Source organism: Haliotis rubra, unplaced genomic scaffold (genome assembly GCF_003918875.1).
Source record: "Haliotis rubra isolate DU_JTF1 unplaced genomic scaffold, ASM391887v1 Scf623, whole genome shotgun sequence".
Taxonomy (NCBI): Eukaryota; Metazoa; Mollusca; class Gastropoda; order Lepetellida; family Haliotidae; genus Haliotis; species Haliotis rubra.
In genome coordinates, this window is record NW_025767328.1 from 620,876 (window position 1) to 637,467 (window position 16,592).

General features: G+C 40.0%; 1 protein-coding gene across 1 annotated transcript; it reads left to right on the forward strand.

The window, feature by feature from the left end:
* Nucleotides 1–14,672: 14,672 nt before the first annotated feature.
* Nucleotides 14,673–16,160, forward strand: LOC124256295 (phospholipid-transporting ATPase ABCA3-like; the record flags this gene model as incomplete). Its single annotated transcript, XM_046690271.1, has 3 exons — nucleotides 14,673–14,688; nucleotides 14,883–15,119; nucleotides 15,987–16,160. Coding segments are annotated over exons 1-3 (427 nt in total), but the record flags the coding sequence as incomplete, so codon positions are not given.
* Nucleotides 16,161–16,592: the final 432 nt, after the last annotated feature.

The following is a 16,592-nucleotide window of genomic DNA, read 5'->3' on the forward strand; positions in this document are numbered from 1 at the left end:
TTCTCATCCCTTATTAAAAAAAATTGGTAGGTAGGGCGGATTTTATTTTTATTTTTTAAGATTATTTTTTTCTGAATATCTCTACAATCTTAGTCGAAAACTTGGAATGCCGGAAGCTGAGAAGTCGTCCGGCTTTATAAACGTACATTTACCAGTGCAAAAAATAAAAAATGATTTCGGGTCGGGCGGTAATGCGAAGCGATAAATTACTTTTATTTGGCCTAACAAGCCCACGACAGAACAGAACAGAACTTTATTGCTTTCAGGCCGTAAGAGGAACGGCATATGAAGATCACAGTGATTATTCAAATGTATACAGTTTGGTGACATGGTAATGCGAAACGAGAAATTACTTTTATGTGGCCTAACAAGCCCACGACACCATGTGCAGAATTGGCGTATAATATTTTAATCGAAATGTACACGCCTAATGATGTAGTGTTGTGCCCCTCGTAAAAGTTAAAGTGATACTTTAAATGGTCTTCAGTGGTAAAAAATATATACCTGTAATGTTTGGTTGTGTTGTACACAGGTGTGTTGTATGTCAAAGAGAAACAATGAGAAATTCCGTGTGGGCTACTACTCTCCTTTCACATACAATTGAGTTTCCTCTTGAGGAGGACATAAACATTTAAATCAACATTCAGTAAGGAGGAAGTAAAAATCAAACCAACATGCAACCAACACTGGCTCACACAGGGTAACCCGTAAATAACGCGTGTCGTGACAGTGTCTTATTGTTGTCAGAACAGAAGAGAAAAAACCCGTTTCAGTATGAAAGCCAAGAGATATTAGTACCGCAGATCGACTGACTGAAACACCAGTTAATACCTACCATGTAACTGTCCTCCATAAGCTTCTTATAGATTGTCGCTCGTGTGTAAAATCACCACATAAATATAGGTTCCCAGTTATGTGAGTGAGTATGGGGGTTTACGCGCTTGTAGCAATATTCCAGCAATATCACGACGGGGGACACCAGAAATGGGCGTCACACACTGTGCCGATGTGGGGAATCGAGCCACTAAGGGTTACCCCACCGCACCTCCCGGTTATGTAATGCATAGACGATATATAGTGCATGATTACACAAGCATTGTGATTCTTTCCAAGTTTAGAATAAGTGATACAGTATCAATTACTGAAAATATCTAAAAGGTTTGTATACACTTTATTGTAATGAACGCCTGAAGAATTCTTTCAGTTTCGTTACTGAATTAAAAAACAAAATAATCGCCGTACCTGGAAGGAGCACACTATTAAGAAGGAATCAGAAGATGTTTTGTTACATTTTGCGTGTAATTGTTATGTAGATATGCTAGCGGCAAAGTGCAAGTATTGCTTTTTAACAGCAATTCATTTTCATTACCCTGAAATAGGTTTGGAAGTCCTGAATAAGTGAATGATCATTGTCGACTGCTGGATTATGTTTGGCTTCTATTCAGTTTGATAAAGCAGAGAGGATATCTAACATTTTTCTAAGAATATCCCTCTCTTTCGTGTTGTTAATGTTTGTCTGGAAACCATTGTGTCACCCAGGTAAATTGAAAGATTTTCTGCACAATGTGTCGATTTACTCAACATAAAAATATATAATTTATTAAATTTGCAGATAACTACAATATTTTATCACCAATTCCTTCATGATATATGTGACTAAACACGGATTCTTGACTACTGCAAACATACCTATCTTTGTCAGGGATATGGTATTCATAGTCGGTGAAGTAGTTAAGTGTCGTTTATTTCCCTGGTGTCATTAACGGAGTTAAGGCTGTTCATACGTCAGAAGAGACCATTGTACAGTTTGGCCACTAAGGGTGAAAATGGCCAATACGTCAGTGACAGCCTCAACGAAAATGGCAAGATATGAAGCACAAATTAATAACTAAAATGTCGCGTGTATGTTCTAAATGCGACATATGTTTTCTTTAACAAATATGTTTAAAAGGTAACCATAAATAAGCATATATACCTACACTTCGGGGCAGGGGATTTCGCATGATCAATGGTCTGATTACAGTTTAACTGTCATGGTGACGTATAACTTGAATTCAGACGGACTGAAAATTCCAGAATTGAAGAATACAAATTAAAAGTCCATACAACATACTTTATACTTATGACCAATGCATGGAGATGGGATTCGATGGTCGCCCAGTAACTTAGTAGCGATAAGTAAGAGGCGACTAACAGGAACGGGTGGTCAAAACTCGCCGACTTAGGACATTTCATATCATCAATATCTCGAAAATTGTGCGTCGATGCTTATGCTGTTGATCACTGGATTGTCTGGTCCAGACTCGAATATTGACAGACCGCCGATATACTTAGATCTTGCTGAGTGCGATGTTAAGAAAGCAACGACCAAATAGGCTTTACACTTTCATGTGTTCATTTTGGCTATTGGTCTTCAGCTCCATTTGAATAAAAAGTTCGCTAGCGACTAATATTGGATTATGTCCTCAGACTTTATGATATGGTCTTTTGCCAAAGGTGTCACAGACCCTGTTGACTCGTTCATTTACAAAACCCTATAAAACCCTAAGTGCTCTCACTGAATCATAAACTCAAAGACAGGTCCATGTCAACCTTCAGGACTGTTCAGTTGTTATATGACGTCAGAATGTATGGATTTTTATTGTGTGTCGGTAATAGGCGGGATATATTTGAATCGAGGAACGGAACGAACACGACGACAGCGGAAACTATCAGGAGGAAGTGATGTCGACACTAAGATAATGAATATAGTGCTGATGTCCAGCGCGACAAATGGAATGCCGTTACTTAACGTGATATGGTGAAAGGGACATTATTTGGAATGTGCGTAACCTATATTCTTAGGGAAATGGCATGGCCTCTCTGCTTGCTCCTCTAATGAAATACACACACTGACATTATTCTTAGAACGTCGGTGGCATTGTGGGTGTAGCCTCGAGGGGCATTGTAGATGTATCAATATAATGGCCCTGAACATATGCGCTTTTACCTTGTAAATAAATTTTTCATATATTGTTTCTTCGAAAGGGTATGATCACGTATGTCCCTAGAGTTCGAATAGGTACCCGAGACTACCCTGCTCGTGAGAGGTGACACAATGGCTCGGATGGTCAATTGTGGCAGACTTGGTTGTTGATTCCGACTAATGTACATCGCCGTCGTGCCTTTGTTCACGTTATCGCACGACCGGATTGTCTGCTCCAGTCTCACCATTTACAAACTGTCTTCATATTGCTGGAATACGGATGTGGCAAAAATGCCGCTTCTGGATTTACTGATGCTATTTTTTTTGTTAATACTCATAAAGGAACCAATTTACAAATATTACGTTCAGGTGTCCATATAATAATTTCTGATACATGTATTTCAATTCTAGCTTGAATAATTTAACATTTTTTTTTCTGGACCATATCTTTAATCTATTGTCAATCACGGACGGCAAAACGAACTAATACACATGTCATCGGATAAAATTAACCAACAAATGTTCGCCAAAGTAGTAAGTGACCTATTTGTGGGGTATTGTGCAGGTTTTACATTGTGTATTGACGGTACTGAAAAATTCCGTGACAAATGGTACTTACAATTTATGGGTGTTGTATGGGAGATATCCGACAATCAATCCATAAATATTGTCAGGCGGTGACAAACGTTGACCAACCTGATAAGACAATATTCCCAAATACCTATTTGGTTAATAAACTTATTGACCCGTCTCCTGAAAAGTTGCATTGGTAGCAGCATACTGCACCAACTGTAGAAATGTATAGTGGTTGAAGGCGCCGCAATTGGCTGTGGGTTTCATCCCTTGCCGAAGCTGCGTCAACAGTCGGTAGTCGTTGATTGAATCTAAATTCATTTCCCCTTTATAATATACTCTCCCACAAAGAAACGCATATAGGAATTTCCAACTGTATTTTGTTTATAGAGTCTAGCGAAAATCGCGGCGAAATTTCGCATCTGGCTTCTGAGACTTTAATGCGTCTTTGGCACCAACTCGAGGAAAGTCAGTTTGAGTGTCACATGGAGATTTGATCATTAGGTGGCAACTGCACGTTGAGACTAGCCAGCTTCTAACAAATAATGGCGGAAATATATGACGGTTGGCTTCCTTAGACGTGGCATTTTGCTTTTCGTCAACAATATTCCATATACAGTGAATAATCGACAGAGACAGCGATCAACCTTTTATACTATCGTGGAGACCATCTGATCCTAAACTTTTCACGTGTGGCAGTACGTAGTGAATTGTGTGATCTGTGACTTTTCTACGCCAGAATTAGAAAAATCATGCTGTTAAATACGGGTACGGATGGTGCGTTTTTGTTGTGATGTTTCAAACATATAAACGCCATGAACGCCGACAAAACCAAAACCTTTTTATGTAAAAGATGAATCACGTTTTAATTCATTTACTTCATGAAATTATATTTTTCAAGATGCGTTTCTTTTTTGGGAGTATACATGTATTAGCTAAGGTAGCATCATGCCTGTACTCGGGATTCACTAATTAATACCAAGGCTCTTTTACTCTGTGTTTTCCTCGAACATCGTGTCCCGTCGTAATTCCTTGTCAGTGAACTCAGTTAAAATGTATGGGCCAACTGCTTGAAACAATGTTTGCATGTTGTTAACCAACGTATGAGCTTTTATGACGGCTTTTCTGTCCAGTAATCGAATCTGGACTATATCATCGGTTCCCAATTGCGCAGGTCGATGCTCTTTTGTTGATCACCAGTTGTCTGATCAGACTCAATTGTTACAGACCACCATATATAGCTGGAATATTGCTGAGTGCGGCGTGAGCTAAACTCACTCCTTTGAACCATGTCATCCGGTGATCGATCGACAGTGGTCAATCGCATCAAGTGAAGCATCCAGTGATAGATGGTGTGAGCAACTCCGTCGGGACTATTTGATTACCGTGGGCGGTAAGCAGAAACCACTCCACTCACCCTGAGTGGATGTTTTGTATCCCGAAGGAATAGCTACGGACCTTTCAAGGGCCCTGTAACGGACAATACCTTATTTGATGAATCATTTAAAATGATGTCCTCTATTCCTACTTTGTACCAGTGTTCCCCATGTCTTTCGAATGGCTTCTCTAGTCTTTACGTGACACGATACACTCATGTATGTCAGAAGCACCTGTTGTCATTGCACATCACTATATTCAAAGGTCTATGATGGGGTTGAGATTGTACACCGACACCTCATTCATAACTTGATTTCTTTGAATATGGATGTAGTTTTCAATATTTACGTTACTTGAATTCCACACAACCTCAACTAAATTTAGTAGCAGAATATTTGAATACAAATGGTGTTAATTTAAAGTACAGTCTTTCGAACTGTTTTGAGAAGAATTGGTAAACGTGTTCTTACAATCAATCTTTACTGAATCGTCTATTGTTATTTTTATATAACATGGCGTATAAATGACATATTTTATTACCTTTGCTAGTATCGGCCTTTAGTCTCCTGTCCAGGTGATTTGTTGAATTATTTTCAATGAATTGAATTAACATTATCTTCAAAAACGGTTATGCTGTATTAACGGGTTACTTTTTGTATCCTCAGTACGTTACCTGACGGGTAACCCTCTTCTACTTCCTGTGTGGGGTTCAAGGGCAAAAGGAAGGGACACCGTCACGGTTTTCGCGAGGAGCAGTGTTCAGTGGACTCAATCTAGTGACATTCTTTTTCGCAATAATGTATTGCGACATACGTATTCGTAATCTATTCGCAAGTTAATGTTTTGTCATGAGTATGTATCAAACCGACACTGTCCACCTATCTTAGAAAGTAATGAACACAGACATTCGAGAGCAAATGGACAACCTCAGCCATGAGTAAGATGGCAATACATAGAAATTATTCAGCGATTTTACTTTCGGGAATAGTGTAATCCTTTCTTTCTGGGACTTGAGTGGAGAGATGGGACAGCATTTTAAGAAATAAATCAGCATTCCAAGGTAATAAATTAAAAAAAATGTTCCCGCACTGTCGACAAAGTCGTACTTTATTACCGAGATAATCATCATACATACTAAGTCCACTAGTGCACTGGAATGTGTCTAGTTGTTTTACAGATGCAAGTGTCCATTTAATTCCCAATAGCCACCCAATACGTTCCAATAATGATGGTTTCGGTCCCTCATCTTGTCTAATAAGACATCCAGGCCATATAGCGTTTATCCCCGCTTCAGCTTAAACAAATATATTACGTTATATGCGAGGTGTCGGGGGTTGGAGATGTCAACGGTAATGTCACTAAACTGCCACAAAACGCGTCACATGTGATAACTGAATGCAAGATCATTGGTAAACAGAATTTTACATGAGTACTTGGTCTCGGCAGTGACTCATTTCGGTTCCATTTAATGATCTCATTGTCTACCGGTACAATTCCGGATTATTCCGTTTACCTGTTAATTCGTACCATGTACCTAAAGGACTTTTGAGATTAACACGATCCGATGGATCTGAGGACGATTTAGTTACGTGTCCAAGGACTGGTTATGACGATGTATCACGCAGTAGGCGTTTTATGGCCAAATTTATCATCTGAGTCACCGCCACATTGTATCGGTGATATACTTTCAGTCAACAATTTATGCCATGTCGTCATGTATGGGCGTGATATCCCGTGAAGAAGATAAAACTGTATTATTTGTAAAGGAGGTTCCAGGGTACGTTTTGCATGTTTACTTTTATTTATACATTATCCGGTGGTTTGAGGGACAAGACACTTCACCTATACGGGGTAGTAAATATCAGACGGTATCATGTGTTCACGTTTAGGTTTGTTTTTGTGTGTTGTTTAACATATTTAACGCACTCAGCAATATTCACAACTGTAAATAATCGAGTCTGGATTCCAGACAGCCCAGTGATCAATAGCTTGAGCATCGATCTACGCAACTGGGATGCGATGACATGTTAACCAAGTCAGCGAGCCTGACCACCTGATCCCGTTTGTCGCCTCTTCCGATAAACGGGGTTGCTGAAGCACCAGTTATCACCCGGATCTATATGTTAACTTCGATACCGCTATAGGCTTTCCGCCTCATGAACTTTCGGGCTGTAGGGTTGTGCATCTCCTAATCTCCTCTGCAGCCTTGGATATGACCCATGCCTGATGAGATAATCAATGTCCACAACCCTGCACACAATCATGTCTAAACAACACTCGACATGTATTCTACATGTCCCAAATTAACTGACTGAAATATCATCTGAAGATGATTCGCTGTTCACACGCATCGGCATACAAATGCACTGTAATGAACACAGATTAATAAAGAGTAAACCCAAAGCTTACACCTTTGTCAATACAGCGAAATAATTACATATCAGTCATTCTTCTGAAGCGGCGCAATCCCTTTAAGGACTAATATTTTATAATACTGTGACGTAGCTTCAGTAAATCACCTTTGTAATCATAACGGTAAATCCTTCCTTTGGTGACCTCCCGTGAAGATGCGAATTAGGACTGGTCTCTTTATTTCACTGCACAGTTGCCAGGAAACTTTCAAATGGTATCACCCATATTTCTTCATTAATTATGGTAATTAACACACATCCAGATACTCATATTTTCCAGATTACCATACGACAACCTGAACCTGCCGAGTTGCTCAAGAATACTCGCTGATGGAGTCTGTGTGCAGCTAATTAGGAGGCTGAACGTTTGACGTCATATGCTGTTAGGGCTAAGTTACTGGGTCTCTGTTTCGTGGATTAATTACATAAACATCGCTTTACAGCAAACAATAGATAATGACAACCTGGACGTGATGCATCGGCTCTCTAACCTTGGGGCATATCTGTTAATCAATAGCTGGATTATTGCTGAGTGCGGTGAGCGCGTGCGATATTGTGCGATGCCGTGCGATACGGTATTATTATTATTGCTGACCGTTAAAACACGATGAAAATGCACAGCATACCGATGAACCAACTTAGGGCTATTTTTATTGTGCAATTACAATTAAGAAGTATCTGATTTTCTGGCTTGAATTGCGAATCAGTCAGAAGGTTGGGTGGTTCCGAGGAAACCAGTTCTCCAGCTGGAATGTGTTAAGACCAGGGATCCTCAGATCTCGTTCACTTATTCCCACCACCAACAGGAATACGACTACATAATCTGCTGTTTCTACAGCTTAAATCATATCTGAAATAGGAAGTTTCCCAAACTCAGCTTTCTCTAATCCACCATTCACCGCAGTTAGTAGGACCGCGGTGCACCTAACATTAGCTTCGCTTTAGAGATGAAAACCAATAACGCTCCCATTTTACCAACAACAAATTGGTATAATGAATTAGCAAGAACACTATAACATCTATCCACATCTATACATGGATCCAAGGATGAGTGACACAGTTGCTAGTGAAACTATCATTGGATCCAGGGAGAGCAATATCTACAAGAATTATCGGATTTGCTTCATTTTTACAGAACGGTGGGGTAGCTCTAGTGGTTAAAGCGTTCGCTCGTCACGTTTGAAAACCAGGTTTCTGATTCCCACATGGGTACTATGTGTGAAGCCCATTTTGAGCCGCCATTGATATTATGGAATACTGCTAAAAAGCGGCGTAAAACTAAACTCCTCCTCTCCATTTTTACAGCAGAATTTAATGCCATACTAAGGGCTCTTGAATATATAAATGTAAATCTAGATATACACTGTTCGTCATGCCAGATTCTCTCTCTTGTCTTCAGGCTATCAAAACATGTCTTCCTAAACTTATCACTTTTAGTGAAATTGTACATTCGCTCAACAAATATTGGACATAGGATTTCCTGCGCTTCATTATACTGATTACAAGGCGATCATTCGGAATCATGTATAATGCAAACGACTTGGGACACACAAGTAGGTATAAAATATATTACAAGAATTAAACCAAATGATTTATCTTGGGGTTTTGCATTAACTGATCTGATTTAGGGGTTGTTATTAGACGTTAGCGGGATGGAACACGGATATACTCATGAATACTAGTACCAGCTTTGAAGTGGGGCTCCTCATTTCATCCCTTGTGAGTAAAATAATCACGGCCAAGCATGTGCTTGACTGTATTGATGTTTGCTGTTTGATCAATATTGCAATTAAGCAAAAAACAATGAAGGATCTTTAAACAGGTCAAAGTTATCATACAATAACGCTGTTTGTTTGTCTTTCTAATAAAATAGGGGCGGTGGGGTAGCCTAATGGTTAAAGCGAACCCCGATATCCGCGCGAAGACGGAGTTCAGATCCCGCTGAATTTATAATATTAGTGATGCATTCTAAGGTGAAATCCTACTGATGTTGCTTTGAATCTTGCTAAAAGCGGCGTAAAATAGAAACTCAGGCAGTCCAGTCTTAATCTTTACCGAAATTAAATACATGGCACAATCGCCAGCGGCGGAGATGGGAATACCTACGACATCTAGCTTTACGGGGTCCCTTGCAGGAAGCATACAATAACTTACCCATGGAACAAATACTTCGTTGATCTACCTTCAGTTGTTGATGATCTGTAGCTTATATGTTTATATTGTCTAGAGTTTTTTATTTACCGCTAATTTTTACACCTGTATCTGTGGGATTTTCTGGTTGTTTTAATGTAGTTCGTCCCAACATGTGTTTATATTCTGGGTTTATATGTCATGAATGTGTAACTGTTTTAGTCACAATATGGCTGAAAACCTGCCGATGTGACAGGAAATCTTAACTCACTCACTCTTAGATCTCTATAGATTTTAAAACCGAGAAAAAACGGGGCGTATTACCATTTGGGTACCAACCTCATCTAAGTAGATCTCCTACCCATTAGGGCCAATATTCAAGGTAAATGTAACTTGTCAGTAAATATTCAAAGTCGGACAGCTGTGAAGATCCGGGTTAGAAGTGATCTTCAGTAGCCCAATCTTGTCGTAAGAGGCGACTAACAGGATCGGGTGGTCAGGCGTGCTGACTTGGTTGACACCATGCCATCATATCTCAGTTGCATGCGTAGATCACAGGATTGTCTGGTCCAGACTCGATTATTTACAGACCACCTCCATATGAAACGGAATATTGCTGAGTGCGGCGTAAACCCTAAACTCCACTCACTCATTCAGTGTCGGACTGACATTGTATCAGCCGTGTGCTGCTCTGAGCTGAAACAAACTATCAGAATGGGTTTACGCAAACCGATGCTCATCCGTGACACTTTAGATATTAATTGAGCCATGAAGAAATACCACACCAGGTTGTCAGGCTGCTTTCGGTGTCAGGCACAGTCTTCCTGATGCCATTCGGTAGTGGTAATGGCTCCGTAGGGCTATCTGTAACTTTAATAACACCCCATTAGGAATATTTTGTTTCACTCTGAACGTGAGATGGTGTGGATTATGTGTTATGGAAAAAATAATAATATCTAAGCAGATGTTTACGACAGTTTTGACAAGACTGAGTTTGGTTTTACGCCGCTTTTAGCAATATTCCAGCAACATCACGGCGGGGGATACCAGAAATGGAGCTTCACACAAACGTACCCATTTTGACAGAGACTGGCGTGCTGCTGCAGGAAATGTTTCTATAACCAAGTCCTATGGGCAGCTTAAATCAGTGTTTGTTTAATGCTTGAGATGTATTTTCTGACAGGCAATATCTTATACCGTGATATATGTGGGGTTTACTTATGTTGAATTTAAAACGGGAAAACAGAAGCCACCCCTCAGTTGATAGACTATTGCTTGTTCTTCCATTCAAATAAAACCTCACATCTATGTGGGAGGTCAAAGCACAACGGTAGAAAATTAAATCGTAAGCGGTAATACGGCAGAATGAATTTATCATACACGACATGAACAGAGTTCAATTAAGTTTTTATCAGATTAAATTCTTGAAGAAAAATACAAATACGGTCTTATGCCTATGCGCGCTACTTCATAGGTATGGTGAAAAATGATACCAACAAATTTCATTCCGCTTTGTAACAATCCAGTTGATTGATTTACTGTTGTAGTAACAACCCATATTTCTCCTATGCGTGTGTGTGTGTGTGTTATTGTGTGACATTGTGTGTGTGTGTGATGCTTGTACTAGCCCAGACTGCGACTGGTTTTATATGGTGCTAGCCCACTGGAGATACCAGGACACAGTTAAGCATGAATTCCCCCACTCAGACACATTATACTAACTCCGAGCCGACTCAGTCCTTGTTGTACCCATTAATGCCGAGTGCCAGGCGGGGACCAACAAGAACCATAATACTAACGTCTTCGGTATGACTGAGGCCGAGGGAAGTCGAACCCCTGACCTTCCGATTCCGGGCGGACGCTCTGACGATAACACCACGGAGGCGATCGGTTTCCAATTGGAATTTACATAAATGATATATTATATTTGAATAGGACATCAGATGCATTATTTGAAATTTAGAAAGCGGAACAAACCTTATGTACATATTATACAAAGTGTATACTATAGTAAACCAAGAAGTGGTATGTTTATTCGGTGGAAAATAAAGCCACAGACCCGGTATACAACGAATTACCATCATCAATTCACATCGCGAAAACAGAGGTAGCGCTTGTGGTGGTACATTGATACATTTATATTGTCGACACTGGAGGAGGGAACCCTGGAAAACTTCTGCAAAACAAGGAAAATAGACTACAAAGCTAAACAAGTGACAATACTTGCATCTGTAGATGTCTAAGTTGAATAAATCTTGCGCTACATGGGTGATTAATGTAGCATTTTGTTAATATATTTTCTCTAAGACCTTGGTAGAGAAAGGGACAAATAAGGCAAAGGCGATACTCGTTCTCTAAACAGGGTATTATACACACGGGACATAACCTTTCACTTCTTGGAATGTGAAGTTTTCTACCTTCGAAATCATAAGATCATGTGCTGAGGATCCTAAAGCTGTGAAAGGGCAATTTGCATGGCTTATACGACTATGCATAGTGATAAAGCGTCTTTAGAATACAATAAAACATTTTACAAATCTGTACATATTGTTAAACTTGGATACTTTTTGAAGGATGTTCCAAGAGGTACAATGGGTGATCAATATTAATACATTTAAACTTGAATTTCAACAAGAGTCTTCCACACAATCAACATCTTGATTTATCCAGAATATCCAAATCCGTAACTGGACCAAGTATACATATACTAAAGCACTAAATTATATTAAGTAAAGATTAGTTTAGATTTGTTATCAGCTTGTTTTTTGTTTACGGATGTTGTTGTTGTTGATTGATGATGATGATGATGACATGCCTTTATTTTACTCAGTCGAAATGATGGGGATTTCCAACCGAGGAAACCATGTTGGATTATTACTCCTCTAACTCCAAAAACCTCACATGCGCAGCAGTGCAGTTCAACGTTGCTACTGGCGAGCCTGCTCTACCCCAAAGTTGACGTACGCTGTTCGACCCGGATACTGTCAGAGGACGACAGATGGCGGACGCGACATTGAGACCTTCCCATTTTTCCAGACCAACTCTCCCCCGAGGTGACTCTGGCTCCCAGGTTAAATTGATGTGTATATTATTTACGCCGCAATATAGTTTGGGGATCCTGCAGACATTCTAGACAAACCAGTGATGATCGACGTTTCACACAAGAAATAGTACAGGGGATCGAGTCTGTGCCGAACTTGAAGACGGTTTCGGGATGCTGTCAAGAAAAATGGAGGTTGCAGTCATAAAAATCGCAGAAAAATACTTTTTGAGAGATCCAAGAGTATAGCTTTACGCCGCATTTAGCAAGGAGGAGGACATCAGAAATGGGTTTCGGACATTTGTACCCGGGTCTTTGGCGTGACCAGCGATCGACTGCTAACCATATTCTGGACCTCGTTCTTAAGCTTAATTTCGACAATCCCCCGAAAAGATGGTCTATCTTAATTTTAGGTAGTGTTGTCCATATTAGGATTTGCTATTATTTATTAGCAAACAGAATTGTGAATTTGGCTATGAAGTGATAGGTATAGACTCGCATGGTATGCTTACAGATTACAAAGGGTCCGGTTTTCTGTGGGTGCAGCGTCTCGTGGATGCAGCCATCATCAAAACGCATAATTCTTCCGCCTCCAAGCACCATTGATGGCCTTGACATTCGCCTGATGCGCATGCGCCTATCCGCCGTACATCGTGGACCCCATGATCCAAGTCTTGCAGAACCAGTTCCCGCTATTCCTCCTCCTCAGTTTCATCCTCTGTTACAATTCAAACGACCGAAAAGGCATTTCTACGAAAAAGGAAAGCTGAAGGTAGGATTTTCAGATTGTTTTAAGTGACACGGACCCATGAAAATCTGGTTTAGAATTGGTCTTCAGCAATCCATGCTTGTCGTAAGAGGCGACTGACGGGATCAGGTGGTCATGCTCGCTGACTTGGTTGACACGTCATCGTATCGATGCTGATCACTAGATTGTCTGGTGCAGACTTGGCGCCACATAGCTGGTACTAACAAAATTGTCTACAAAAGCGGCCTTAATGTTACGACAGTTGTGAGATTAAGTTAAAGGTATATATACACTTAACGCCAAAAGAAACGTTACCCTCCTTCCTTAATGACGGAGGTACCTATATTCAGCTGGCTTTTGTGATGCGTGGACGTCCAACTTCTTGGTCTGTCTATGGAGACCCCAGTCTGTCTGAAGCTCTGAATAAGTCTTATAACCGTGCTACGGTGGCATCCAGAGGCGTTGGCAACAGCATTGTATGTCCACCCCATCTGCACCATCCCAGTGGCTCTTTTCTCTCTCTCTTCAGCAGTTAATCGGGGCATCTTTCTCGTACTTGTGTATCATATCATGTATTCTAGGCTCTCTTCATACCTTACAGAATCATTCTACATGTGAAATAGATGCAAATAATGCTTGAATATTGCTGCGTTTTGGCAGTTGATATTGCTATGTGTAAACAAAAATGGAAAAATGTTACTTTGCAAGCAAAATGTAAACAAAGATAATTTTAGATGTTCCTAAACATTTTTTTCACAATATCAAAGACACGTTTTACTTGTTTTCACAAATGCAAATTAGCAGAAAATGTTTTAAAGACTGAAATCATAGCAATGATTATTTTACAATTTTACACACTCTACAACAGTTGTTTCTTGTGTAAATAGTTGGAAATGGTGCCTTTAAATGGTTTAACTTTGTTCCAAAAGAGAATTTTATTTCAACCGTTCCTTTGGACTTTAAATCACTGTTATTGGTTTTATTTCGGCATGGACGAATATAGGACAATTTAACTCTTCTCAAAAAGATGCATTTCACCTAAATATGAATGCTTTTGAGAATTCTTTTCGTGATTTGCATAAAGGTGTATTGTTAAGCTATCTTGTAAACTAATACCTTCTCACATATCTTTGATAGTTTTTCAGTAATTCATAAAGGTAGAAGGGTAACGTTTCTTTTGGCGTTTAGTGTATTTAGTAGGTCAGTTCATCAAAACGATCCCAGTGATCCCACGAAAGTAACGATTTCTAACTGGGCCCCAATTCAGAAAGCTATCGTAGCACTACGACTGTCGTAAGTCCATGTTACAGTATAGGAGGTCTTAGCGCTACTATAGCTTTGTGAAACAGGTCCTAGTATCCTGGTCTTAGCAAAGAAGAACATTTTGTTCAGCAGGGCCCAATAATTCCACCCGTCACAGCACACTGAATGCGAGATGATAAAGGTGAGAAATAGGTGTTTTTCAATGTGACGAGGACTCGATTAGTTGCGTAACCTACTACCCTGTTGGCAAGGTCCAGATTCGATTAATTTGAGATCGTCATCAACGGCAGTAACCTTGTTGAGTATGTCTTTCAACAAACAAAACGATAAAGTCTTCACACTCTCAGAAACAAACACGCCTTGTCTTGTCATTAGGAGTCCATGAAGTTGATGGGCTGAGTGCCGCTGCACATTGGATGTCTTGGTTTCTGACGGTCTTCATCTACATCGTGCTGGTGATGGCGGTCTACACACTGCTATGCGGCATTAGCATCAGCGCGAACGGTCCGGTCTTAGCCGAAAGTGACCCCTCTCTGCTCTTCGTGTTTCTCCTGTGCTACGGCGTGTGTGTCGTTTCATTCTGTTTTATGATCAGTGTGTTCGCACAGAAAGGTAAGAAGGGGACATAACTCATATAAAACAATACCACGTTATATTAAACAATAGACTACATAAGCAATCTATTATACGAGGCATGAACATAGCAGAAAGACTTATACAGAATACTTTTTAAATGAAATCATTTTCCAAAAATATTTATTCAATCGAGGTTTATGTAGTCAATATGTACTTAACTGGTATCAACAATTTCCTCGGTTACATTTTACACGTGTTTTTGACAACTATGCGATTGCCTCACTTAAATACTGAATTTAATCAACATGTTTTGTACAGTAAAAGTCCGTTGCAGCCTTGGTAACTGATTTAATGAGGGAGGCATCTCTCATCATTCGCATTTTTAATGGAACATTGAAATAAGCTGTGTGCGGCTTAGAACAACATACACATTCAGTAACACAACGAGTGAATAAAACACATAGTTATTTGAAAAATATTCGTGTAATGCATGCTAGGGCTGTGTATTGTAAATATATATTGTATTGCAATTATTGCGATTCAGGTATCCGTATTGCGATATATAGGGATCTTAAGTGTTTGACAGTGAGTGAAACTAATTGTGCATGTCAATCTTTTTTTCTACATTATAAGTCCCTAAACATACATGTTATGGTTCTGATAACAGCAATCTCAAAATTGGGTTGCCTAGTTAGGGATTCTATTTTCTATTTTTGTCATTGAATAACGAAGGAAAACATTGAAATGAATGAAAGTCTGTGTAGATTTTAATTTAAACTATAAAGGTATTCACAAAAACTCCATGTGTTCGCAGATAAGTATTGCAACGCGTATCGTCTGAAATGCACATTGCGATATACCGGTAATCCTATGCAGTCCTAAAACATAGGCATATGATTTCAGCCAACGTGGGTGCAGCTATTGCAGGGATCCTCTTCTTCTTCACCTACTTCCCCTACTTCTTCCTCCAATCTCGCTACGAAACTATGTCTCGCCCCGAGAAGCTGGGCGTCTCCATCCTCCTGAATATGGCCATGGCCTACGGGGCGAATGTCATCTCCTTGTACGAAGGGACTGGTGAGTGAGTGAATGAGTGAGTGAGTGTAGTTTTACGTCGCTTTTGGCAGTATTCCAGCAATATCAAGGCGGGGGACAACAGACTCCACACATTGTATCCTTGACAGGGGAATCGAACCCGAGTCTTCAGGTGACGAGGGAACGCTTTAACCATTAGACTACCCTACCTCCCAAAGGTAAAGTGAGGTGAGGTGAAATTGGGTTTAACGTCGTGCTTGAGAATGTTTCGCTCATATGACGACGTGCCCCACTGGTGAGTAGTCCTGGGCCTAGATTTTCGAAGCTCTCTTAGCGCTAAGATAGTCGTAAGTGCCATACATTAACATTAAGTTACGACTATCTTAGCGCTAAGAGAGCTTCGAAAATCTAGGCCCTGGAGTCCTGGGTGCCGTTCCACTAACCGATCTTAACTCAGATCAATCTTAGCAAGTT